The 27334-nt window shown below is 37.5% G+C and overlaps 2 protein-coding genes and 1 non-coding gene across 7 annotated transcripts; all 3 read left to right on the forward strand.

Annotated features, from left to right (window-relative positions):
• The first annotated feature begins 182 nt into the window (after nucleotides 1–182).
• LOC103948534 (callose synthase 12-like) lies at nucleotides 183–6740 on the forward strand. Its single transcript, XM_048566380.1, has 2 exons — nucleotides 183–5723; nucleotides 6484–6740. The coding sequence occupies exons 1-2, from the start codon at nucleotides 420–422 to the stop codon at nucleotides 6487–6489; spliced, it is 5310 nt and encodes a 1769-aa protein (XP_048422337.1). The 5' UTR covers nucleotides 183–419; the 3' UTR covers nucleotides 6490–6740.
• On the forward strand, nucleotides 3367–3446 carry LOC125469314. Its single transcript, XR_007251658.1, has one exon. It is a non-coding gene; the product is annotated as a small nucleolar RNA J33 (small nucleolar RNA).
• Nucleotides 6741–8863: 2123 nt separating the features above from the next.
• LOC103948547 (two pore calcium channel protein 1) lies at nucleotides 8864–26269 on the forward strand. 5 transcript variants are annotated; one of them, XM_009359599.3, is made up of 24 exons: nucleotides 8864–9056; nucleotides 9154–9297; nucleotides 9393–9506; nucleotides 10089–10184; nucleotides 11092–11222; nucleotides 12399–12459; nucleotides 13662–13828; nucleotides 14419–14524; nucleotides 14713–14790; nucleotides 15521–15582; nucleotides 16402–16474; nucleotides 16762–16827; nucleotides 16941–17084; nucleotides 18185–18242; nucleotides 18625–18732; nucleotides 19652–19715; nucleotides 20039–20207; nucleotides 21750–21814; nucleotides 22003–22093; nucleotides 22797–22883; nucleotides 23860–23928; nucleotides 24539–24573; nucleotides 24668–24780; nucleotides 25951–26269. In XM_009359599.3, the coding sequence occupies exons 1-23, from the start codon at nucleotides 8922–8924 to the stop codon at nucleotides 24756–24758; spliced, it is 2214 nt and encodes a 737-aa protein (XP_009357874.2). In that variant the 5' UTR covers nucleotides 8864–8921; the 3' UTR covers nucleotides 24759–24780; nucleotides 25951–26269. The 5 variants fall into 5 exon arrangements, 4 of the variants coding, with proteins under 4 accessions (XP_009357874.2, XP_009357873.2, XP_048422392.1 ...); XM_009359598.3 differs by having other exon boundaries at nucleotides 25955–26269; XR_007251623.1 differs by lacking the exon at nucleotides 25951–26269 and having other exon boundaries at nucleotides 22790–22883; nucleotides 24668–24781.
• Nucleotides 26270–27334: the final 1065 nt, after the last annotated feature.

The following is a 27334-nucleotide window of genomic DNA, read 5'->3' on the forward strand; positions in this document are numbered from 1 at the left end:
TATAACCTTTTTTTTTATGTTGGTAGTTGTAATTTTTTTTGTTTGGGGGGCTTTTTAGTCCAAAACTTTTTGATGAAACCTTGAGACACCAAACTTGACTTCTAGCTTTTAGAGATTACCATATTCAAATAAATTTTCCTTAAAGAAAAAAGCGCAAAGCAAACTGAAAGAGCAAGAAATTTGAAATGGACGGTAACTAACTTTCGAAGCAACGACTAGAAAAGGAAAACGCAACGACGTTAACGCGCTCCCTCCCGCCTTCTTCCTCTTCGGCCTTTATCCCGCCCCTTCTCTCTCTACATCCATCTCCCCCGGTTGTCCCCGTCTTCCCTCTCCCCTTATCAGAATCCAGAAAAAAGAACTACACCTAAAACCACCCTCCATCGCACACACCCTCAGTGCTACCAATCCTCCATGTCATGAGTATCCGGCAGGGTACTCAATCATCCGCCTCCGACCCCGGCTCGGAGCCCTACAACATCATCCCCGTCCACAACCTCCTAGCAGACCACCCCTCCCTTCGCTTCCCAGAGGTGCGCGCTGCCGCCGTCTCCCTACACGCGGTCGGCAACCTCCACCGTCCTCCTTACGCCCAATGGCAGCCCCACATGGACCTCCTCGACTGGCTCGCCCTCTTCTTCGGCTTCCAATACGACAACGTCCGCAACCAGCGCGAGCACATCGTCCTCCACCTCGCCAACGCTCAAATGCGCCTCAATCCTCCCCCGGACAACATCGACACCCTCGACGGCGCCGTTGTGAGGAAATTCCGGAAGAAGCTGCTCAAGAATTACACCAGCTGGTGCTCCTATTTGGGGAAAAAGTCTAGCATTTGGATATCTGACCTGCCGCGCGAGGCCGCCGCCGACCAGCGCCGGGAGCTGCTGTACGTGTCGCTGTACCTGCTTATCTGGGGCGAGGCGGCGAATCTGAGGTTTGTCCCTGAGTGCCTGTGCTTTATTTTTCATAACATGGCCTTGGAATTGAATAAGATCTTGGAGGATTATATTGATGAGCAGACGGGTCAGCCCGTGATGCCTTCGACTTCGGGGGAGAATGCGTTCTTGAATGGTGTTGTGAAACCCATTTACGAGACGATTCGAGCCGAGGTCGAGAGCAGCAAGAATGGGACTGCCCCTCATAGTGTTTGGAGAAACTATGATGATATCAATGAGTATTTCTGGAGTAAGAGGTGTTTTGACAAGCTCAGGTGGCCTGTTGATGTTGGGAGTAACTTTTTTGTTACTTCTAGTAAGAGTAGGCATGTGGGAAAGACTGGGTTTGTGGAGCAGAGGTCCTTTTGGAACTTGTTTCGGAGCTTCGACAAGCTCTGGATCATGTTGATTATGTTCCTCCAGGCTGCTATTATTGTTGCTTGGGAGGAGAGGGAGTATCCATGGCAGGCGTTGGAGGAGAGGGGAGTGCAGGTCAAGGTTTTGACTGTGTTTTTCACTTGGGCTGGTTTGAGGTTTTTGCAGTCGTTGCTTGATGTGGGGATGCAGTATAGTCTGGTTTCGAGGGAGACTTTGGGGCTCAGCGTGAGGATGGTGTTGAAGAGCATAGTTGCTGCCGGGTGGATTGTGGTTTTTGGGGTGTTCTATGGGAGGATATGGACGCAGAGAATTCAGGATGGGAATTGGTCCACCCAGGCAAATAATCGGGTGGTGAATTTTCTTGCGGTGGCGGCAGTTTTCCTTCTACCTGAGCTTTTGGCTTTGGTCCTCTTTATTCTTCCTTGGGTTCGGAATTTTCTTGAGAACTCAAACTGGAAGATATTTTACATATTATCTTGGTGGTTTCAGAGCAAAACTTTTGTTGGCCGTGGTTTGAGAGAAGGCCTCGTGGACAATTTTAAGTACACTTTGTTCTGGATTTTCTTGCTTGCTACGAAGTTTTCTTTCAGTTACTTTATGCAGATTAAACCCCTGATTCGCCCCTCAAAAGAACTCATAAAACTTAAGAATGTGAACTATGAAATGTACCAGTTTTTCGGCAACAGCAACAAATTGGCAGTGGTATTGCTGTGGCTTCCAGTCGTTTTGATATATCTCATGGATTTGCAGCTGTTTTATTCGATTTACTCCTCTCTTGTGGGGGCAGGAGTGGGCTTGTTTGCACATTTGGGTGAGATACGAAATATCGGGCAACTAAGGCTGAGATTCCAGTTCTTTGCTAGTGCAATTCAGTTTAATCTCATGCCAGAAGAGCAACTGTTAAATGCAAGGGGGACTCTGAGGAGTAAGTTTAATGATGCCATCCACCGGTTGAAACTGAGGTATGGGCTTGGACGACCTTATAAGAAGCTTGAATCCAACCAGGTTGAGGCAACCAGGTTTGCGTTGTTATGGAATGAGATCATTTTGATCTTCAGGGAAGAAGATATAGTTTCTGACGGTGAGCTCGAGCTGTTAGAGCTGCCACAGAATTCTTGGAATGTCAGGGTTATTCGCTGGCCTTGTTTTCTTCTTTGCAATGAACTACTGCTGGCACTTAGTCAGGCCAAAGAGTTAGTAGATGCTCCCGATAAGTGGCTCTGGTATAAAATATGCAAGAACGAGTATAGGCGCTGTGCTGTTATAGAAGCTTATGATTGCATCAAGCACATGCTACTTGAAATTGTCAAATGCAACACAAAAGAACATTCCATTATGACAGCCTTTTTTCAGGAAATTGATCACTCTCTTCAGATTGAGAAGTTCACCAAAACATTTAAAACGACGGCGCTTCCACAGCTCCATGCAAAGTTGATCAAACTTGTTGAGCTTCTGAAAAACCCCAAGCAAGATACGAACCGTGTAGTAAATACTCTGCAGGCCCTTTATGAGATTGCCATTCGAGATTTTTTCAAGGAGAAAAGAAGTACTGAACAGCTGATGGAGGATGGTTTGGCTCCTCATAATCAAGGCTCTTCTGCAGGGCTACTTTTTGAAAATGCTGTTGAGTTGCCCGATCCTAATAATGTATTGTTCTATAGGCAGGTTAGGCGCTTGCACACAATACTCACCTCTCGGGACTCGATGCAGAATATCCCAGTTAACCTTGAGGCAAGACGCAGAATTGCCTTCTTCAGTAACTCCTTATTTATGAACATGCCCCATGCCCCTCAAGTTGAGAAAATGATGTCCTTCAGTGTGCTGACCCCGTACTACAGTGAAGAAGTATTGTACAACAAAGAACAACTACGTACAGAGAATGAAGATGGGATTTCTATCCTGTATTATTTACAGACAATTTATGTTGACGAGTGGAAAAACTTTATGGAGAGGATGCGCAGAGAAGGAATGGGCAGTGATGATGAAATTTGGTCAACTAAGTTGAGAGAACTCAGGCTCTGGGCATCTTACAGAGGCCAAACACTTACGAAGACCGTAAGGGGAATGATGTATTATTATCGGGCTCTTAAGATGTTGGCTTTTCTAGATTCTGCATCAGAGATGGACATTCGGGAAGGATCACAAGAACTTGGTTCCATGATGCGAGACATTGGCTTGGATGGCTTGACTTCTGGGAGGTCACCTCCTTCCCGGAGTTTAAGTAGAACAAACAGTTGTGTGAACTCATTGTACAAAGGTCATGAGTATGGAACTGCTTTGATGAAATTTACATATGTGGTTGCATGCCAGATATACGGAACACAAAAAGCGAAAAAAGATCCCCATGCAGATGAAATTTTATATTTGATGAAAACCAACGAAGCACTTCGAGTTGCCTACGTTGATGAGGTTTCAATTGGCAGGGAGGAGAAGGAGTACTATTCTGTTCTTGTGAAGTATGATCAGAAATTAGAGAAGGAGGTGGAAATATACCGCATAAAGTTGCCTGGTCCATTGAAGCTTGGAGAGGGAAAACCAGAGAATCAAAATCATGCCATTATCTTCACTCGTGGTGATGCAGTTCAGACGATTGATATGAACCAAGACAATTATTTTGAGGAGGCGCTCAAAATGCGGAATCTATTGGAAGAATACAGGCGCTATTATGGCATCCGGAAGCCTACTATCTTGGGAGTCAGGGAGCATATTTTTACTGGTTCTGTCTCATCACTTGCTTGGTTTATGTCAGCTCAGGAAACAAGCTTTGTCACCTTGGGACAACGGGTGCTCGCGAACCCTTTGAAAATTAGAATGCATTATGGTCATCCAGATGTGTTTGACCGATTTTGGTTCATGACTCGAGGTGGCCTCAGTAAAGCTTCCAGGGTCATTAACATCAGCGAAGACATTTTTGCTGGCTTTAATTGCACGTTGCGGGGTGGAAACGTCACACACCATGAATACATTCAAGTCGGTAAGGGAAGGGATGTTGGATTCAATCAAGTTTCCATGTTTGAGGCCAAAGTTGCTAGTGGGAATGGGGAGCAAGTTCTCAGCAGAGATGTCTATAGGTTGGGTCACAGGCTAGATTTCTTGCGGATGCTATCATTCTTTTATACTACAGTTGGATTCTTTTTTAATACAATGGTTGTTGTTCTTACTGTGTACGCATTTCTATGGGGCCGGCTTTATCTGGCTCTTAGTGGTCTTGAAGGTTCTATTTTAGAAAATGATTCTAGTAACAGAGCGCTCGCTACAGTCTTGAATCAGCAGTTCATTATCCAACTTGGTGTGTTTACTGCCCTTCCAATGATAGTGGAGAATTCCCTTGAGCATGGATTCCTTAATGCTATTTGGGATTTCTTGACAATGCAGCTCCAGCTTTCATCAGTTTTCTACACATTCTCAATGGGAACTCGTACCCACTTTTTTGGGCGAACTATTCTTCATGGTGGTGCAAAGTATCGTGCAACTGGACGTGGCTTTGTTGTGCAGCACAAGAGTTTTGCAGAGAATTATAGGCTCTATGCTCGTAGTCATTTTGTGAAAGCAATTGAACTTGGGTTGATACTTATTGTTTATGCATCACATAGTCCTGTAGCTAAGGACACTTTTATTTACATTACCATGACCATCACGAGTTGGTTTCTGGTCATGTCATGGTTTATGGCCCCCTTCGTTTTCAATCCTTCTGGTTTTGATTGGTTGAAGACTGTAGATGACTTTGATGACTTCATGAACTGGATTTGGTATCGTGGCAGTGTCTTCGCAAAAGCTGAACAGAGTTGGGAGAGATGGTGGTATGAGGAGCAGGATCATCTAAGGACTACTGGCCTTTGGGGAAAGTTTGTAGAGATAATTTTAGACCTCCGCTTCTTCTTTTTCCAATATGGGGTTGTATACCAGCTTGGTATTGCTGCTGGAAGTACCAGTATTGCTGTTTACTTGTTGTCTTGGATCTATGTGTTTGTGGCTTTTGCCATTTTTGTGGTGATAGCATATGCTCGGGACAGATATGCCGCAAAAGATCACATTTACTATCGGATGGTGCAATTTCTTGTCATTAAACTTGCATTACTTGTTATTATTGCCTTGTTGGAATTCACCGAGTTCAAGTTAATAGATATTTTCACTAGTCTTCTGGCATTCATTCCAACTGGGTGGGGATTGTTATTGATAGCACAAGTATTTCGGCCCTGTCTACAGCGCACTATACTGTGGGCGGTGATTGTTTCTGTGGCTCGACTATATGATATATTGTTTGGGGTGATTGTAATGACACCTGTGGCAGTATTATCATGGTTTCCTGGTTTTCAGTCTATGCAGACTAGGATATTGTTTAATGAAGCGTTCAGCCGGGGCCTTCGTATATTCCAGATTGTTATGGGAAAAAATTCCAAATCAGATAAGGTAAATATTTAATCATTGATCTTTTAGGGAAACCTGTGGAGTGTATTGCCATCTCCTATCTTCTATTTATGCGAGTTCACTAATTTACTCTCAGTGACTGTCCAAACCTATGATTGTGTCAGACTCAATACATTATGCGGTTCAACAATAAACAATAACTACTGTTGTTTTGTTTAATATGGCACAGGGCTTAACTATATAAAATTATGTTAAATATGTGCTCAGTTTATCTGATGAATCCAAATTCTATTTTTAACATGTCTTTTAATGTAGGTCACTTTCAACCATTGATTTTGATTGCATGTTTTCTGAGTGGCATTTACGGTCAGCAACTGTTTCAAACCTTTGTAATTTGCATATTTCCTCCTAGTTTCTGCGTGTGCTGTCTCACTTTACCCACATAATTAGTTCTGTTTTGTCAGAGTGAATTGGTTTGCTTTTGAATATTTGATGTACTAATTAACTTGTCTAGCTTGTGATATGTGATTTGGAGCTGTTGTCGATTGTTTTACATTTACTCTTTTGACATTGAGCTCTGCAAATCGGTTGAGGAGTTTCACCTACTTGCTTGGAGTTCTGATGCTGTTACAATGTCTTAGAAGTTATATCTACTGTATTAATTTGGGATGCCCCTATTTATGCATAAATGGTGAACTTGTCATTTACTTAAACCTTCTTTATTTGTGATGCCAGATTTCTGAGTTTGTATGTTTCAGTTTTCCACGTTACTAACAGGATTGCATTTTTTGTTTGTTTGCAGATTTGATGTTAGCACGAGATGTAGAAAATCTTGAGAAGTTGAGGGGTTACATTATAGTTTTGATCTCTTACGTGTGTTTCAAGGAGGTATGATGTTTTTCACATTCACGGAGGAGTGTTCTTTGACGCTGGCTTCATCTTCCCAATTTACTTGTGTAATTAGTAAATGATCTCATAGGTACCATTAACCTCTAACTGGGGAGCTTTTGCTTTTAGTATGATATGTAGTTACCGTCCCGACATCTCAGAGGGTGCAACTTTTTGCATTGTGTCTATATTGAGTATAATTTGCTTACCGTGGTAGCTTCTCCAGATTGTTACAACATTTTTTTATTCTTTTGTGAGTTATCCTCTCTCATTTTCTCCCACCTGCTGTACTTTTGGTCTTGAATCTTGATGTACAACGTGCTCGCTCTTCTAAGTTTCCTTTTAGCATCGAGGCATACTAAAGCGCATGAAAACGTTGAAACTGCATTGACTGTTGCGATGATTTACAGTTCAATGTTAACATGCTATGCTCTTGATATGTGCATAAATTCTCCAGCACGGGGCTTCCTCTAGCTATAAAGAAAAGAAAATGTGTCTGGTAAGCGAATGTTAACTTGCGATTTTCTGTTACGGGTGAGTAATGTCATCTGTTGAACTGCTCATACATATAAACTGCATATTGTCTTAGCAGCTTGTGAGATTTGTTATAGCATTTGGGCGCTTTTTTCGTGGCAATACATCACCCTGCGTTATGCTTGACGTATCTTTTTAATCGGCTGGTTCTGCTTGACATGTTTGCTTGATAAATCCTCGGACTTGTGTCTTAAAGAAGTCATTCCTCCTTACACATGGCACATTTTGTGGACTTTATTGTTTGTACTTTTGATAAAATATTTTTATGTATAACACTTCATGAGTTGTAAACTCTCATAGAATCCTACTACCTTATGTTTGGTTTCTTGAACAAAAAATCTAGTGTTTAGAGTATAGAATCCTTCGAATTTTTTAACCGTTAGATTTTTTTTTGTTCAATAGCAAAAGAACGGTTTCCTATACATATACAATGGATCAAATCAGATCAACAAAAGGGTCACAAGGCACATACATCAACGGTTGCAAAGAGGTGATCTTTTTCACGAAGGCAGAATCATATCCGTTTAATAATAGTACTTCAGTAAAGTAACGTTGGACATGCCCCCCCCATCCGGTAGACACGGCAATTTGCACGGTAAGCTTTTAGCATGATTTAATGAATTGTAAAAGAAAGAGTTGAAGTTGACCTTTCATGGGTAAGGATTTTGTTAGTTTTGAATATGAATAGTAAAGGCTTTTTAGCTAAAATGGTATTTGAGATTTGCATAACTTCTCATTTTTGTTTCTGATATTTGAAATCAATAGAAGTAGTCATTGAGATTGTCCACCATCAATCATTTTGGTCATTTTGCGAAAAATTATGTTAAATAAGAATCAAAATGACAAAAATACCTTCAATTTAACAAACAATAGGCCAAAATGATTTGACAAAAAATTAAGCGTATTTTTGTTATTTGATCTTATTTAATAAAGATTTTTTATGAAAGAACCAAAATAATTGATGATGGACAATTTCAGGAATGACAAGTTCGGTATTGAGTTACCCAAATCACAACTTATTTTTGTTCTAGAAACTAAAAAAGCAAAAATACTATGGGCCATTGCCTTGCCGACATCGCCTGGTTTGTCCTCGAGTTTTGGACCAATCAATATAATCTTGCCCTGCCGACATACTAAAAACAAATTAATAAATTAATAAATACTTCTGACACCCAAATCACTGATGTGCTTGCAGTAACGATCAAGCATGATTAGTTTTATTTAAGAAGTGGGATTTGCTTTCATTCTATTCTCATTTTCTTTTCTCTTTTTTTTTTTTTTTTTTTTTTTTCACAAATTATTTTTGTTTTCTTTTAACTATTAAAATATTAACATAAAAATGTAATTTAATCGTAACCGTTTAAATAAAAAAAAAATAAAAAGAAAAAGAATTATTTGGATCCAAAAATTCCCTTTGTACTCCGCTAACTTCTTTGTAGACCATTAATAAAAAGTATTATTTTTATATTGCCATTTTATCCTGATCCAAATGTCCTTTCGACACCCGTTTTCAACCCAACCGCTGAAACGCGTACCCACCAGGCATGACGGCACCACCTAGACGACCACCACGTGCCTCCCTGTCAATTTATGCTTCGCCGCGTTCTCCTGCTGAAAAAGGTTACGTCGGACCAGCGAAATTTCCCATCAAGCATTCACTCCACAACTCCATCCACTACGTTACACGTAATGAATGCTTTATTAATGCATTTCCTCCTCAAAAAGCAACTAAAACAAACCGCCATTCATATTCTTAGCCACCACCAGTGGCAACTGCCGTGTTAACAGTCACCGCGTCTCGTCTCATCTCCGGAGAACATGGACAAGCCTCTGCTCAACGGTGAAGGCAGCGGCGTCCCGCGACGCGGCGATCCACCCCCCGCCTTCAAACGCCGCTCCGATGCCATCACCTTCGGCTCTCATTACCAGAAAGCTGCCGCACTCGTCGATTTGGTCTTTCTCTCGCATTTCCCTAAATCCTCATCGTTCATCTTGCTGTTACTCTATAACAGCAGTTATGCATGTTGTTTGAAATTGCAATGATCTGCAGGCGGAAGATGGCGTTGGCTTACCCGAGCAGATACTGGATCAATCAAACTTTCACAGTGCCGCAAAGTACTACTTCCTTTTCGTTCGATTCAGCTTCCTCTGGGCTCTCCTCTATTTCGCCCTCATCCTGCTCAATTTCCTCGAGGTTCGTCTCTGCAATTTTTTTCAAAATTTTAATTTTGAGTTTTTTTGGGCCCAATTTTATGTTATGGTGCTTGGTGTTTGGTGAATTGTGTGCAGAAACCTCTGTGGTGCGCTAGGTATACTGGCGCTGTCTACTCATGTAGTGACAGAGACTACTTCTATCTTGGCCAATTGCCATACTTGAATACTCTGGAGTCTCTTCTTTTTGAGGTATTTTTTTTTTGTTTTTTTAGTCTCATTTCTGTTTCACACTCAAAATTCTGATCAAGTTCATCATATATGTTCGATGCCGTTTCGATACTTGTTTTAACGATTTCAATTAGTTGCTTAGAGGTTACCATTGTAGTACTCCACTAACTTCTGAGATGAGCAATTTATATGCGGACGGCGGAGTTCTGCAAAATTTTATGTCATTGTGTCCGTTAGTTTGCAAAAACTTGCCCACCACTCACACAATGCTGTGCTTATGCACACATACACACACTTCTGCTTTTGTAAATAAGGTTTTCAGTAAATTAATCAGTGTGTGGGTAGTGTGTAAATTAGACACATTACCCAGGCTTAGTGTAATTAAATTGTATCTGATAGAGATGCATGCACACACGCATAGCGGTATTGTGTTTTTGTTGTTTACTAGAAAGATGTTGTTAGAACATTCGTGGGGTTCACTTGAGCTTATAAGATGCATTTTTGAGGTTTCATTTTTTTGGTCTAATTTCTGTTGTTAATGCATTAGACAGCTACTTTCCATTTTAATGTTTGGAATTTTAAATTTTACCCTTTTCTGTGCAGGGCATAACACTCATTGTACTCATAGTGCACATTTTCTTTCCAATTGCGTATGAAGGGTTCCATCTCTATTGGAAAAATCCTCTTACCCTATTTAAGGTAGGTGCTTGGTTTTGGCCTTATTATTGGCTGTAATATGAAAGGTCCCTCCATTGCCCGCCCTCCATAATATCAATAAATCATATTCATCTTGGTCTTCTAGCACTCTTTATGTGAATCAAAGTGCAGTGGATTTGTTGTTGCAGAAATCCAAATAATCTGCATGATTTCTTTTTTGTTTCTTGGGGGAGGGGGTGATCAAATCTGGCTACGGTTGGTGCTACCTTCAACCTTGCAGATGTAACTGTTATGCAGTCCTTATTGTATTAGCATCAACAATTTCAGCATCATTGTTTCTTGTGTATTGTCTCAGCATCACTGGCCTTAGGCAGTCTTGTGAAATTTCATTGCTTCTCCTGATGGCTGCTTGATGCTTCATAGGGAATCCAATATAATCCATACAGAAATTTACTTAAAAATCAGAAGAATATTTTCATTTTTATCACGTACAATATCTTCGTCATGCCTTTCATATTTAATATTCAAATTCTGTCTATAAGGAATAAAAATATAGTCTAGGGTTCTGGATTTTGTATAGATAGAAATCGGTTATCTTCTAACTAAAAGAAACTAGCAAATAACCTTCCACCCAAAAATCCTTTGAGTAGTTGATTTGGGGCTTTAGTTCCTTTCTGGTATATATATATATATATATTTTTTTTTTTCTGGTGCTATACAACAATGTGAACTGCTAAATCCTTTCTAGATGTGTAGATTATAATATGTGTTCTGTGCTTTTGGACTTACATAACTATTGCTATCTTGAGCATTATAAACAGCTTAGAAAAAAAAGCATTTTTTGAAATTAATATTTGATTTGTCCACCGACCATGAACGCCAAATGCTCTTGTTGTCTTCTTTCTAGGAATTTTTTTTTTTTTCTTTCAATTTTGTATTTTTTTTTCAGGTTACGTGCCTACTGATTTTAGTTGCTGATATGCTGGTTTATGCTCTCTATTTGTCTTCAGTGGCCTTTGATTCCCTTCCTTTCAGGATTGCACCATACATCAGAGTTATCTTTTTCATCTTGAATTTCAGGTACTGTGTGTAAAACCCAATTCACTTGACACTTGACCGCTTGGACTTTCTTTTGCGACATTTACCATCTAACTAAACTGTTGTTGCAAGATACACCTATCGTGAAGACCATTAGGCACTCTGTTTAAAAATTATCACATGTGAATCATGTGACAAACTGCCACCTGAACTTTTTTATGAAGGTTGTCCACCTGAACTTCTTATATGTGCCATATTGACACTTGAAACTATTCTTTTGCTTCCAAATTACCCTTTCAATCTTATTCAAGCTTTTGGGGAAAAAAAAAAAAATTTAAAAACCCATTTTACGTATTTTCTTAGTTTTGACAAAAAAAATATCTTGGGGGTTTGACATTGTATGGCCTTTCAAAATTATTTTTTGATGGCCCATAAGATGCTATTCCAAATGCCTGATATTATTTTGAACAAAACTAAAATAAAATAAATTATAAAATGATTGCTTGAATACAGTTGGGGGATAATTTGTAAGGTTCCGGGTGATAATATGGCCAAAACAAAAAAATCAGGGTGCAATATTGCAGAAAAAATTAATTCAAGTGGCAATCCGTCACAAAATGGTGGTGATGTGACTCGCACGTGACTCTTTGTTTTTAAACGGAAATCCTATCAGTTTTGAGTGTTGGCTGTATTTTGTCATAAAAGTTTAGTTCAGGTGGTCAAGTGTCACAGGGTTAAAGTTCCTGTGGTATTGCTAACATTTTTCCATTTTTTTATGCACATGAATTTGCATATCTAAAGATTTTAAAGGCCACATAAGATGCTGATGAGCGCTGCTTGTACAGTGTCATATGCATCTTTGATTCTGTTCACATGGGAAACTACGTCCATTTCCTTCAATTTTTACCCTTCTGTATAATATAGGAGACAAATTTTCTAATGCATCTTCTGATTCTGTTCACATGGGAAACTACGTCCATTTCCTTCAATTTTTACCCTTCCGTATAATATAGAACTGGAGACAAATTATCTAGTTTTTTAATTAAGGTTTACAGGCATAAATTCCTACATAGTGACAATTGGTTCTTTTAAATCATTGATGATGCCATATGGGTAATACTTTGTTGAAGCAAAACTCATTATGTTAATTATTTTTTTATGCATGTATTGTGTTGTTCTTTTCCCTGTAGTAACTAAGCTTGCTTGGTTCCATTTAAGGGAATTGCGGTCGTGCATGCTCATCGTGGCTGGAATGCTTGGCACGTACATAAACATCGTGGTTTGTTAACTATCTATTTTTTCGCTCTTATTTCTTTTGTTAGTTTATGATTGTCTTACCTGATAGCTTTATTTATTTTATTCTTCCCTCTTTTGAATCTTATTGTGGTTGATTATGGGAAGAGAGTCAGATTTGGGGAAGGTATTTGGTTGGTTAAGTCCTCTTTCCAACAATTATTTCCTACCTTGTATCAATCTTCCTTGAATTGAATGCTTCTATCCCTTCAGTGGCAGTTCTCTGCACTTGTAGTTATTTCATGGAACTTACAAATTCCTATAAACCTCAAAGCTAGGGAGCTCAAAATAATTGCAGACTTGTCCTTTCTTATAAGTAATGTCTCCTTGGGCTCGTGTCTAATTGACCAAGGAGCATGGTCCAGTCAGCTTCTCCTTTCAATTGGTTACAGAACAACTGGACCCTCCTCTGACCGATTTAAGATAATCTGGATGGCCAGCGTGCCAGATTAGGTGCAAATTAGGTGCAAATTCTCTTGGCTGGTTGATTTGGAAAGCTCTAAATACCTGTGACATGTTCTAGAGAAGATCCTTTGCGTGATTATCTCCACATTGGTGTGTGGTGTAAACTGGATGAGGAGAATGCAGACCATATTTTTCTGCACTACATGTTCATTAGTCAGATTTGTCTCCGATTGCTGCAGGTGTTCTGTTTGGTCTGAGTTTTATCTAGAAACTGCTGTGTTGTCAGGGGTTTTCATGGGTGAAGGCCTGAATGGGTTAAGGGTTTAGGAATGGCATGGGACAAGAATATCTTTTAAGACAAGGAGGATGGTTTGGAGGTCAAATCGGGATAGAATTTATATTTTTTGTTTCTTTGTGGGATTCTTTGTCCAAACATTTTAAAGGCCGTTCCCATTGTGAAATCTTTCTTGATTGGGGAGGAGTGTTGGAGTTAGTGTATTTTGTGGAAACTGTTGCTTCAAATGTTTTGTTTGCTGCTTCTGGTTTTTTATTTGCTGAAAGATTTTGTTCATATATTCTAGTTTTTGTTGGTTAACGTTATACTTTTGTTTAGCGCATTTCTTTTTTTTTTTTTAAATTCAATTCTTCTGTTCTTTTATCAAAAAAGAAAAAGTCCGTTGGTAAGGCTTGTGTGATGGCACACTTCCACTTTGTTCAGTTTCATTGAATAAAAACATTTAAACTTTTCCTCTTTTCATTGTTAATTTTTTTTTTCCATTGCAGGCTCTAGGGCTCTTATTTCTTATGTTTGCCAGTTGGTTGGCCTATGTCATGTTTGAAGATACCCAGCAGGGGAAAATAGTATTTACTTCGTATGGTATCACATTGTATCAGATGTTTATTTTATTCACCACATCAAACAATCCAGATGTCTGGATACCTGCCTACAAGTAAGTTTGACCATGAAAATGAATTAGAGCGCTCTTTTTTTTTTGTTTTTTTTTCCTTTCGGTTTTTAATTTCATCTAGTAAAGTCTGGTTCCTTTTTTTCCTACTGTTGAACTGAATTTTTTTACGGACTTTTCACATTTTCCCCATAATTTGGGGATTCCAGTAGGGATTTTAATTTGAGTTTATTTGACTGGTATGTCACTCTTTGGGGATAGAGAGAAATATACTGGCAAGAAATTTTCAAAGAATCCTTATGCAGGGGAACCAATGAGCAGAATAACAAAGGAGTAAAAATTAAAATGAGAAATTATAAAAAGCATGTCAAGAAAGGAATGCACCATAAAGCAGCCGAAGAAATGTAGTTTTATTGTTTTTGGCATGGAATTTTCATATTAGGATTTCTACAAGTTTAACATTTGAATTTTGCTTTCCTTTTGTTTTAGCTTGTGAACATTGTTCGTCCTCTTAAAGTTGGCATTAGAAGAATTCTAGCTTTTTAAAGTTTCATATTACAGGATTTGAGCTTTTATTCTTCACATGTGATCATTGGTTCTATTATTTAATGAAATTTTATTTTCTTCTTATTCAGGGCATCACGTTGGTTTTCCTTGTTTTTCGTTATCTATGTGCTGTTGGGAGTTTACTTTGTCACGAACTTGATTCTTGCTGTTGTGTACGATAGCTTCAAAAATCAGGTGTATTTCATGTATTTACCGTCTGCTCTTAACGATCACATGGGATGACTTTTGTATTTAGTTATATCTAGTATCCACTCGTTTAGCCGCTGCTTGAGTTTACTACACTTAACAGTTTTGATGTGATTATTTTTTGTAATTTTCAACAAGAATATGAATGTACGTGCTTATTTGTAATTTTTTTGTAGCTTGTGAAACAAGTTTCTGGGATGGACCAGACGAGGAAAGCTATACTAAAGAAAGCCTTCAATTTATTAGACAAGGATGTAAGTAATTGTCTCCCCTCATTGATTAGATCTTACAGAAAAATAAGAGATAGGAGTAAGTTTGCACATTTATTCTTCTCTTTCTCATCTGTATACTATTACTTAGTGACCGCTCAGCTGTTGATCTTTCAACATTCCAGAAATTGTTCTTTTGATTTTCTTTGAGTTGATGATTTTTTTTCTCTTCTCTTATTTCTAACCCCACCCCCCACAACAACATGAGTTTTAGATCTGTTGAGCTTTAGGTTGTACTTCTGCTTTAGGTGTTTCTCCTGTGTACTTGTAGGGCTCCTGCTTGTCGGTTTTTGAAATTATTCACCAGCCAGAATGATAAATGATTCCCGATAATATGGGACTATGAATGGGATTGAAAAGATGATCCCTATTCGTGAATGCTAATGAAAGCTTAATAATTGGTGATGATCCTTATTCTCTGGGTTATCTTTCCTTTAACTCTGTTAAGTGCCATCTTTGTTATCAATTTTGTCTCTCTCTTTTTCACCCCCTCAGAAAACAGTGTTTATTTCATTTATGACAACTTAGTTGACTTTTAGTCTTTTACTTTGAATTGAAGGTAAAATATAATCATCACAATTACAGTACACTTACATGGAAGTTTTTTTCTGTGTTTTAGTGTGGTTGTTGTTATGTTTGAGTTTGACATAACTTCTATTTTTATGTTTTCCATGTGATAAGTGGTCTAAGTCTTCCATCAATTTGTCCTTGACAGAATGTAGGATATCTCAATAAGGATCAGTGTATTCAACTATTTGAGGAACTAAATAATTACAGGTATTTGCTGTCCAATCTCATCTATATACTGTCAATGTTCCATGTATAATCCTGAGGTCATTTTGGTCGAGTGTGAAAGCGGATGCTTTAAGTAGAACAGGTACATTGAGAACTAGTTGAGTGAAAATATTACTTTGATCCCTCATTTAGTGTCTAGGATGGGCTTCAATTGGATAACTCCTAGATTCCATGAAATTGAACGAAGAAATGACGTCAACTGGCATAGTTTGTCCAAGTAAAAAGTAGAATATACATTTGTCATGAAGAAAAATTAGCCCACCCAGTCCTACCATTTCTGTGGGGATTTGAAGGGACAAGTTTTCTTAATGACAGTCCATCTTCTATCTTCAACTTGGACAACATATGCAAGTTAACGTCCATTTATTCATTCAACATTCATTGAATCTAGGGAGCTATCCGATTCAAGCCAATCCTAGACACCAAACAAGGCTTGAAGGTTATTTCTGACCTGGGGATCTGTCATTGAGTTTTAACATGCATTTGCACTTTTTTAATTACTTTAAATTATCTGCTCGCCATATTTTGAGCTGCTCTACAAAATCTGTGTCGGATCAGTTCTAGTTGTGGGCTCACCCAGGTCCGTTACACAACAATTTTTAAACAGTCGCAATAGTTTGGTCCTGTGCCTCTTTTGTGTTTGCTTCAGATACCAACTAGTTTCTTATTACACTGTCAGTGTTTCATTCTAATGCAAATGTTTCCATTGAGGGAATCGTATTGTGTGTGTGTTTTTTTTTTAATATTTTGTGATATAAATCTTGCAGATGTTGAACTATGCCTTTGTTTAAATTTTTTTAGGACTTTGCCAAACATAACAAGAGAAGAATTTGAGCTGATATTTGAAGAGCTGGATGACAGTGGAGACTTCAAGGTAGATTGAATTGCTTGTAAGCCTTTAATTAGACTAATTTTTTAGTATCTTTTCTGCAGGATAAATTTGAGTTTTTGATATGAGTGGGTTTAAAATAGCTTTGATGGCCTCTTTCTGATTTGTTATTATTATTTTTCATTGTACTGCCGTTCTTTGATACAAGCTTATGTTGGCATCTTGTATGTCTTGCAACTCCATTATTTGCTAAGTTTCATGTGGTTATTATCATTTGTGGACTCTACATCTCCCTGATTTATTTGGTGGACATTTATTTGTTTCACTGGTAGATAAACTTAGAAGAGTTCTTTGATCTTTGCAATGCCATTGCCCTAAGATTCCAGAAGGAGGATTCTGTAAGTTGAATTTCTTCGAATCCAAAGCACAAGAAATTTGCTTGTTATTATCTAATATATGATGGTGAAGTGCTCTTATACTGCACTTTTGATGATTTAAATTTTTGGTGCAGCCCTCTTTGCTTGAAAAGTTCCCTTCAATCTACCATTCATTGTTCTCTGAAAAGTTGAAGGCCTTCGTTCGGAGTCCCAAATTTGGATACATAATATCCTTCATGCTCATAGTTAATCTGGCTGCTGTTATTGTTGAAACAACGGTATGGCTCGAAATCCAACATAACTTGCATTAATGTTCTACAGAAATCATAGTATACATGTGTACTATAATAAATTTAAATTGTCAAGTTATAATAGACTATAGGTTATATTCGTGTCAACACGATACGATTATCTCACGTTCATTTCAATGTTACATGATTACTAAGCGTGCCAATTCGTCTTGTATTCAAGTTAGGTGGTTAACCCAATACACAGACTGTTTATTAAAGTCTTGAACTGGTTTAATGGAACACGGTAATACTCATTACTAATCTAATAACTACTTGTGTTGGAGTTTTGTTATTCTGTAATATAAAAACTGGCCACACCTTGAGAGCCACTTTTCTTTAGGGGTTCAAGGCCCCATCTCAACGGGCTCAAGGCCTCCATCTCAACGGGCATTGTGATGGCCAATGTTTATGTGTATCTTGCGCTCATATGTTGAGTCCCACATCTGCCATGTACTTGGGTATATAAGAAGGAAGAAGCTCATTAATGATTTGTGCTTTGGGCAATACTATTGGTCGGCATTTGGATGCCCCATCTCAGGGGATGTTGGAACCCCTATCTACCCCAACCTAATCGTGGCTGGAGAACCTTTTTTTAATGTTCAACTTTTTTATTTGTTCCTTCAATTTTATTTTTGTAGTATACCATGTCTTTGTCAGATTTCCCTTTAGATTATCGGTTCTGATAAGGATTGGAGTATCATCAACATTTTATACACTATGTAAGAAGGGCTTGACTATTTTTTATTTACAGCAACTTTGCGCTGACTGACATACATGAAAAGATAATGAACAGTTTCTGGTGTTAAGCTCGAGAGAAACATTGATGCTTGTGTAGTTGCTCTCTGGTATTGAAAAGGATATTGAGAGAACCCAAATGGCATGCCTGCATTTGTTCCTTATGTGTTGATAATTCAGATATATGCTTGTCAATACAAGAAAACTATCTCATTTACATTTGTGTGTGATCTGCACCATGCTTCATTATCTACAAGGGGTTCAATAGGAATGTTAAGCCACATTATCAATTGATCTGATTACTTTTAAGTCGATTATTATGATGCATGCTAATTTGAATTTGGTGCGTTCAGCTTGATATAGAAAACAGTACTGCTCAAGAGGTGTGGCAAGTGGCAGAGTTTGTTTTTGGTAAGGGCTTGCTGCAACATTCTCTTCTTGTACTGTCTTTATTGGAATGGTAGTTGAATAATGATCTGTATGACTGCCACACAAAATCTACTTTTGGTTTGGAAGATGTTTATAGCCAGCTAAATTCTAGGATGTTCTAGAACTTGTGGCTGGAGGTCACTTACATCTAAAGTTAAGCAAATTCATATTTTCAACCAATAATTACTTCAATTTCCAGCTTCTGGTTGCAAATCTACAGAATGTGTAAATTATCTTGTCATTGTTGATGATCAGGTGCATTTTCTTTTGGTTCTCTCAGCCAATGGGTGAAGTCAGTTATTGAGAGCTATTTACGAGGGCCTTAGCTTTAACTTGTTCAAATGGTTTGCTTTGTGCCTCACAGGGTGGGTATATGTACTGGAAATGGCTCTGAAAGTCTATTCTTTTGGATTTGAGAACTATTGGAGGGATGGTCAAAATCGCTTTGATTTTCTGGTGACATGGATAATAGGTAACCAGTACAGACAGTCACATCCCTGTTTCTTCTGTATTGTACTTCATTTTTTTCTTTAACTCGTGAAACATTCGTATTTTTTTTTTTTGTCCACTTAATTCAAAACTTCAATAGTGGATGAAGTTACTCAATTGTAAACCACAATAGTCCTTTGCACGTGTGCCCTCCTGGTAATTCATGTATGTGGTCGTTGCCTGAAGTTTTTTAACCATTTCAGTAAAAACAAATATTAAAAAAATTGAAGAAAAGAAGGTTATTGTTGCTCAATATTTGACCCAATGAGGCTTGTGGAAGCAGACGATCATGAGAAGCACAGTCAAGTGTCTCACTTGTTACAACTGCATGTCCATGGGCATATAGCTTGCCAAGCAGGCCTTCTCTGACACCACAATCTCTGTACAGATATGCACACATTCACTTGCAATGGTTTCATCAACTTGCTTTTGTGTAACTTGATAATTTAAACTACTACCTGAATCCTCATATCCTCCGTTTTATATTTGGGAATAAAGGACTGGTCAGTCTAAGTTCACAATCTTCTGATCTGATATTAAACTTCTGTTCCTATCATCAAAAATGTGTTTGAAGAAAATGTTCATTATTATGTTTTCTAATGATATTGTTCTTTAAAATAATTCTAATCATATAAAGCTCTTCTAAGTAATGGTCAATATACAGTTTGACTCTGTTTCCTTGCAATTATTTTGCATATACCTCACTGCTGTTATGATTAGTGCGATTTACTTAATTCTAGGATTGATTAGTTTATTGACTGTAATAGATCACTTACACATTAATGCGATTCACTTTAGGCTATGTTTGTGCTATTTCTAGTTGGAGTTGAATTTGGATTTGATATGTATCTTTCTTAGCATTATCAGATACCGTATTTGAGTAACAAATTATACTTCTGCAGTTATTGGGGAAACTATAACTTTTGTGGCTCCTGAAGGACAAACTTTTCTTTCAAATGGAGAATGGTAGGGATGAAATTCTTATACTCTGTGCTGTTAGCTTTCTTATATTTCTACTGTGGACGGGTCCTAATGTTTTTCAATGAATATCTTCTACTTTAGACCTCTCCAAGTATACATTTGTCATCAACATGATTGTACATTCTACATTGGTTTTACTTTTGATACTCTTGGTTTCTTCTCGGTGAAAAGCAAGGCATTAATGCAAGATGTATTTGTAGTTTATGAGCATTTGAGATTCGTATTTGGTTCCAAAGATATCCAATCATCTTATGTAAACACTTTGTAAGAATATATGGTAATTGAATTTCTCGTTTTCTTGTTAACAGGATTCGCTACCTTATAATTGCAAGAATGTTAAGATTGATTAGGCTCCTGATGTATGTCCAGCGCTACCGGGCATTTGTTGCTACCTTTTTAACTCTCATACCGAGTTTGATGCCATACCTCGGAACCATATTTTGTGTCATGTGTATCTATTGTACACTCGGTGTACAGGTAATACTCTAAACTTAAGTTTGAAACTTTTTTATTTTTTATTTTTTATTTATTTATTTATTTTTTTAATGAAAAATACCTTCATTAAAAGAAAAAGTTGAACAAAAACAGAACTTAATCTAAGGCACCAAAACTCAATGAATAAACTCACTGACTACCACAACATTAATCTAACGCACTCCAGATTTCCAGTTAGACCATTGTTTATTTAGTTGTACAAAAACTAAAAAGTATAACTGTATAAGTAATTTTTCTTTTTACTTGTATAATATGTGTACAACGAACAAATATGCTTCATATGGGCGCAATTCGAAATAGGCCCTCATGGTGTCTTGTCTTGTGTGGAATTGTCCAAAACAAAGAGAACAAAATTTAGGGCAAAATATGTAAAACAAGGATCCCACAAAAAGCACAAAAGGATTAACGTGCTTAGGCTTGTAGGCCTACGTCCACAGGCAGAAACAGCTAGCAAATTCAACTAAAATCAAAGGGAGAGTACAAAAATCCAAACCCAAAAGAGCAAAGAACTGACTCTGGAAAAAAAGAAGAGAAACCTATGTGCTTATTATGTAATACTCTTGAGGATTAATTTGTTAGGTATGCACTAAAAAATTAGATGGAGGGGCTTGAAAATGACTAGATGCATTTCTTTTGAGAGAACTTTCAACAGACACCTTTCAAGGTGTCGTCTTGAACGTTCTTTGTTTAATATTGTTGTAGTGCAATTCTAGTGTTTCAGTACTAGCTTTGTGGTGTTTGAGTAGTTCACTTGTAGTCTAAGGTTCCTCATCCTAGCATAGAGTTAAGGAATTGGAATCCTTAGAGGACAAAAACAAAGAGTCTTGATTAGCAAATAAAAACCTGACTCTGCCAATGGGACCAAAATAAGGCCAAGTAACTGGCTTAAAAGGTAAGCCACATGATAATATCTTGCTCTTCATTAGCATTTATGTCCTATGGTGGGTCTTAGGAGAAGTGTTAATGACTACTGTACACACACACACACACACAAATATATAGGACCCCTTAGGGATTCCTCTGGAGCGTTTCATTGTTCGGGGCACCTTGCAATGAGCTTCAATAATCCATGCAGTCTAGTATTTAGATCCCCATCAAGAATCATCCTTGAAAACCTTCATTGAAATAAAAAAAAAAAAAATCAAGAATCAACCGTTAAAAACTTCACCTGAATAAAAAATCATTTGACCATTTGATTGTCATCATTAGCCTTTTTTTCTTTTAAAAGGAACATTGTGTTCGTCCTTTTCTTATGTTATTGTTTGATGACTAGTACACACGCACACAGGTTTAATTATCAAAATTCCCCCTAAACCATCACTAAAGTATCACTTGACCCCATGCTTATTTGAGGGACACCTTTCTGAGGCAGACAGTGGTTAATGAATGCATCAGAAGTTATACGGCGTGAAATCTTCCGAGCCCATTGTGATATGCTTACATATCTGAAATTATATCAAACTTTCAACCATTATGCTAATGTTATATCTGTCTCTAAGGACGTCTTTCCTTCTTAATTTGTAGGTATTTGGTGGAATTGTTAATGATGGAAATGCCTTGCTGGGAGGATCTGAGCTTTATGAGAATGAGTATCCTTTGTCTTTGATGGAACTATGGACACTAAACCTGCGATATTTAGTAGAATATTGAACAGGATGGCTCTTATCTTCTTTAGCTTCATTCCCTTAAGTAGAATATTGATAAAAGCTGGCATAATTTACTGTTAACTGTCGGGAAAATTCCTTGTTAAATTTATTGGCTTTCTTGACAAAATCAGCTATTTACTTTTCAACTTCAACGACTACCCCAATGGGATGGTAACACTTTTCAATTTGCTAGTCATGGGAAACTGGCATTTGTGGATGGAGGTATGTAAATGTCCCAGCTTTCTCTTTTCTATTAGTAATATTGCATATATATCCCCCCTTACACACGCACGACCCTTCTCCCCACACTCTGGTTAGGGCAAGGGGAAAGGCCCCTTAATAACATGGTACTTAGGACCGACCTGAATACAGAGATGGAAAATCTCGGGAATTTGTCATAGACAAATAATACATGTGAACCAAATCCAAATAGTCTTTTCTATATAACCATGGTGGATTGGACTGGTTCTGTTAAATACCTTGACTTAAGACTTTAAATCTGTTGGTGACAGATCAAGAGCAAATAATCGCTTGTTGCTGATGATGCATATAATCCCTTGTTTGCATATCTTTTGAGGATGCTTTTCTATATAACTTGTAGTGCTCATTCATCCATTTATATTTCAAAGGTTTTTTATTTTTTTTTTTTATTTTTTTGCTTTTTGCTTCTTGAGGTTTTTGACTTTTGCATAATTCTTGCATACATTTGTTATTGTACATTCCTGCTCTGCTGTAAGGAATCAATTGGAGCACTTTTAAGCAATACTAACCACTTTTCAAAGTAGATATTGTTGATGGAGCTCATTTGTTGACCATATGGTTTAAGGAGCGTCTTAAAAATTAAATCAGTTTTTATTATCTTTTTACCAAAGTATAGATGAAATACTTGCTATTATGACCCTAATCATATGTTTTAAGATTTCAGGGTTATCAGGAAATAACAGGAACTTGGTGGAGCATTGTATATTTTGTCAGCTTTTATCTTGTAACTGTCGTACTGCTATTGAACTTGGTGAGTTACCAAAAATGCCACTAAAATGTTTCATCTGTTTTCTGTTTCATGTATTGTAGACGCAGAATACTGTATTACATGCACACATTTAAATATCTCCTTATATGCATATGGAATTATGGATGCAGGTATACATGCAATCATACATAAATCAATATGAATGTAGGCCTCAAGTTTCGCATTGTGCACTAACCCTCTTGTGAACTTACATTAGAAAATTGCAACTATAGAAACTGCTCCAGTTGCATTTCTTATTTGAAGAGCACAACCATCATAGTCAGTTATTTTCTACAATGATTAGGGGAACAGGTTGCTATCACCTGAGTCAACCCAAAATTTAACTGAGCAGGGCTTTTAAACCAGCTAATACCCTAGCACTTGGCGAAGTAGAGGACTAAATTAGCTCATATAAGGCCGCCATAAAAGAAAATGGTTTGGGATTAAACTCAAACGATGGATAAAGTCCTATATAACATAAACCCAATCAGCAAGCAAAAGGAAATTTCAAGTTCTTTTTCAGTTTGTTTCTTTTCTAGATTATAACTTTGTTTCTTTTCTAGATTATAACTAAAGGATTTCAAGCAGGTGCACATCCAACAGCATTATGTTTCTGAGAGTACTAGTTTTTCCCACTACATTCATTTTCGTTATATAATAACTTTCTATATATATAATATTGTTGGAGTGGTATGTTTTTTATTTAATTATGAAGATTAGCAAATGTTCTTAGTAAAGAAATATGAGATCTTATATCATCTATGTGCCAAATCAATCATCGGAAATGATGTGATCTTGGCGTTTATACGAAACTTTAATTGGACAATTGAATGAAGTGGTCTCAAACACTCTGGCTTCCTTGTGCTTAGCATGGGTCTTTTGTATATTGTTATGCACATCTCTCAGTTTCCCTAAAGAAATTACAGAATTTAAACTGGTAAGTTTGTGTTTTCGTGTTTTTGTTTCCATGTAATTTCAGGTCATGGCTTTTGTCCTGGAGGCGTTCTTTGCTGAAATGGATCTTGAGTTATCAGAAAAATGTGGGGAGGTCAGTATCTTTTGGGAAAATTTATTCTCCAAGTTGAAAAGAAAATTTTCAACTTCGGCACCAATTCATGAAAAAATTTCACTTTTTATAGGAATTAACAGGGAAGAGAGTGGTATCTTTGTCTTCATGTAACTCTGAAATTTGAAAATCAATTTTTTTTAGCATACAAAAGCAGGATTAAGGGTACTTTGAAAATTTTATGGGGGTTGGTATTATTATTCATATGATTCGGGCTGCCCTTAATTCCTGCTGTGGGGACTCCTTGTGCACGCATATCAAATGTACATTTTCAAATAAAAACCAATTAATACCACCACTGTGTTGTTTAAAATGTTGATGTTTCCCAATATTGTTCGTGCATGAAATGGATAATTTGACAGCTGGTTAATTTATTTTGATGCACTCTATTAAGTACCAGCAAAAGTAGTTTTTTTTACATGATTTGGTTTTTGTACGGAGTTTTTCATTAATGTATTTGGAGCATTAAAATATTTTATCTCATGCCATCCCTGAAAATTATAGTTATCATGCGTCATGTAAAATAGGCATCTGACCACTAACAATTCAGTGTTACCGAATGATTAAGTTGTATCCTGTTTTATTAATTTAGGAGGGAGGAGCAAAAGATCGACGTCGATCTTTGGGGTAAGTATTTCTAAAAATTTGTGGATGCGTCAAGTTGGTACCCTATTTTTAAAGTGTTTAGATAGCCTAAACTCAAATCTTGGGTTTTGTGCAGCTCCAAAACTCAGAGCCAGAGAATTGATGTTCTTCTTCACCATATGCTGAGTTCAGAGCTAACTCAGACACAACCCTCCAATACAGCATAGAGATTCCTTCCTTTTCATCAAGGTAAAAAAAAAACTATTATTACTATATTATAATTGTTATTATTTTTGTTATTTGCTCTTACCTTAGTTAACTGCAAATATTTAATTCCTTCAAAATTTCGTTTTAAGTATCTAACTTTTAAATATGAATGCACAATATCCGGATCAATAATTATATTTTGCGCTTCTGTTCATACAGCACCAAAACTCTTCTGAATGTCAAGTTTGTTTCCCTTTTTCTTTGAGTTACTGTCAAATTTATTGGTTCATAAAACAAATGAGTAATAATAACAAAGGTTATAGAAAAAGAAAAAATTTTTACTTGCTCTTCTTTATACACCTCACCAATACCTAAACCCTATTGGCACACATTTTCTTCACCCTAAAACACTCAAGTAAACCCCTAAGCCTCTTTAAACTCACAAAGCTCACTCATTGGTGTGATGGGTGCTAGTAAACCCTAAGCCACAACTCATAATTCACACTGCTGCAAGGAAGTTGTTTTTAGTGAATGGATGCTCAAGTTGTTACCTATAGGTCTTCAGATGAGACTCTACCCACTGTAATCACTGGTTCTGGTTCAGTTGCTCCTGGTGTTCTAGGCAGTGTACCCTTTGGTTCTTGTCATCTTTGCCATGCATCCAGCCATTATGCTACCACCTGTCCTCTGCTTTCTCGACTGTGCGTCCCCCGGTAACTAACTTAATGCAGAATGCCTTGTTGGTTTTCTGATTGTGGCTGAGCTTCCTTCTCACATTGTTCAACCAAGTCTTCATCTTCCCACAAGGACCCTTCTTCTCCTGTTCTTCAATAGTCTTCTCCCTTTCTCGCCTTTATGGAAAACACCATCCTATTCAGTGGTGGGAGTCATTGTTGTGAGTTGAGATTGTTATCCGTATTTGGTGCCTATCTAACGAACAACCCTTTTTGCTTTTCGTAGACTATTGAGTTTTGAAAGGACTTGTTACAACCCTTGACCTCTGCTAAAGTAATTTCCTTGGTCGAGTTGTGTTAGATTTTTTATGATGCATGTCTCTCGGCACTTTTTGGACGTTGTGTCTGGCAGGCACTCCGTCTATAGTAAAAATTAACGTTAAATGACCAGTATGTGACTTTTAGGGAAGGAAAATTTGAGGGAATGTGGCATATGATGGTAGGGGGTAATTAACCATTTACATTTATGTGCTTCTTGGCAGATTGTCTTTGTGGAGCAAGAAAACGGTGCAAAGTAATATCAACAAGAGGCGAGCTGCCTTTGTGTTCAGATTCTCCAGCTGTGCTTAAATTCAAATCATTTTGGAAGTGAGACATTGCTGGATTCGATTACATAGTTGTTTGTTGCTCATGCACTATATTTTGGCCGTAGAGGTTCGATCAATCAGTGATTTTACCATGTATCTGTTTCTGGTAAATAATTTTGTTCTTTCATTACAGTTTTTGCTACTGATGATACGCTCGTTTTCATCGTATTTGTATTGTTAGTTGATTGTACAAACAAAACCACAATGGCATCTCCTGTATGTACATGACATTTTCTTAATCTTGCAACAGAAATAGAACAAATCGGCCATGCATAAGCCATGCACACTATGCACAAAACCGAAAACTAAAATACTCACATAAAAAATCATCAGTCCATTGCATCACTTTTCTTATTTGGAAGAGAGGGAATGTCGAGAGAGCTTTGTGAGCTCTGGGTTTCTGGGTTGAGCTCATATCTCTTAGCTTTGATTTCAAAGAGAGGGAAGTCCGAAGAGAGGTGAGTATGAGCTAGCTGGGTTTTGGGTTCACCTCATACCTCTGATTTTGAACAAAAGGATGCGAGAGAAAGGTGAGAAGAGTGAGTTGGGTTTTGTACCGTATTTTTTGTTTTGGTTGGAAAGTTTCATTTTTTCGGCGACTGAAGCTTTGGCAAGCATAACAAGGTAGGGTGTTTAGCGTCATGTTTCTTCATCAACGATTTGTGGAATAAATGGGTTGTTTGTAAGATGAATTAATATTTGAAAGTTAAATTAGGATTTGTGTTTCATGTTGGGGCCTATGGGTTAGTGGAATAAATTCCAAGTTTTAAAATGCTACAAAACTGGGATGAAACAATTTCTGGTTCATGTGGTGTGCATCCAATGTGCATGATTACATCTTAATAAGAGAAGCGAGAATGTTCACTAGTGATGGTGTACGTATGTTGTGCCCGGAATTTAGCGAGTATGACCACAACCTAGTTCGCCAAGCTTAGAGGACGTCAAGCGTCATGGGTGTCCATGAAATAACGACGAATATCATGTTTTCCACGTGCATGGTTAAGCGGTGATTGATATACGTAACAAGACTTTTCAAACTGCCATTGTAATCTTATATATGCTACAATTATGTTTTAATTGTATCCACTATACCAATAGGTTGCCATTAAAGTTTCTTATTAATGCGAAAAGCAGCTCGTTGCTCGATCTCCAATTATGTCCATATCATGTGCATGTATTATACATATGATGTACATGTGGTGTGCATATATTGTATATGGTTGTGACGTCACTGGTGATGACGTCATTTTTCTGATTTCAAAGAGAGAGCTGTGA

The sequence above is a fragment of a genome, unplaced genomic scaffold (genome assembly GCF_019419815.1).
Source record: "Pyrus x bretschneideri cultivar Hongxiangsu unplaced genomic scaffold, Pyrus_bretschneideri_v1 Contig41, whole genome shotgun sequence".
Taxonomy (NCBI): Eukaryota; Viridiplantae; Streptophyta; class Magnoliopsida; order Rosales; family Rosaceae; genus Pyrus; species Pyrus x bretschneideri.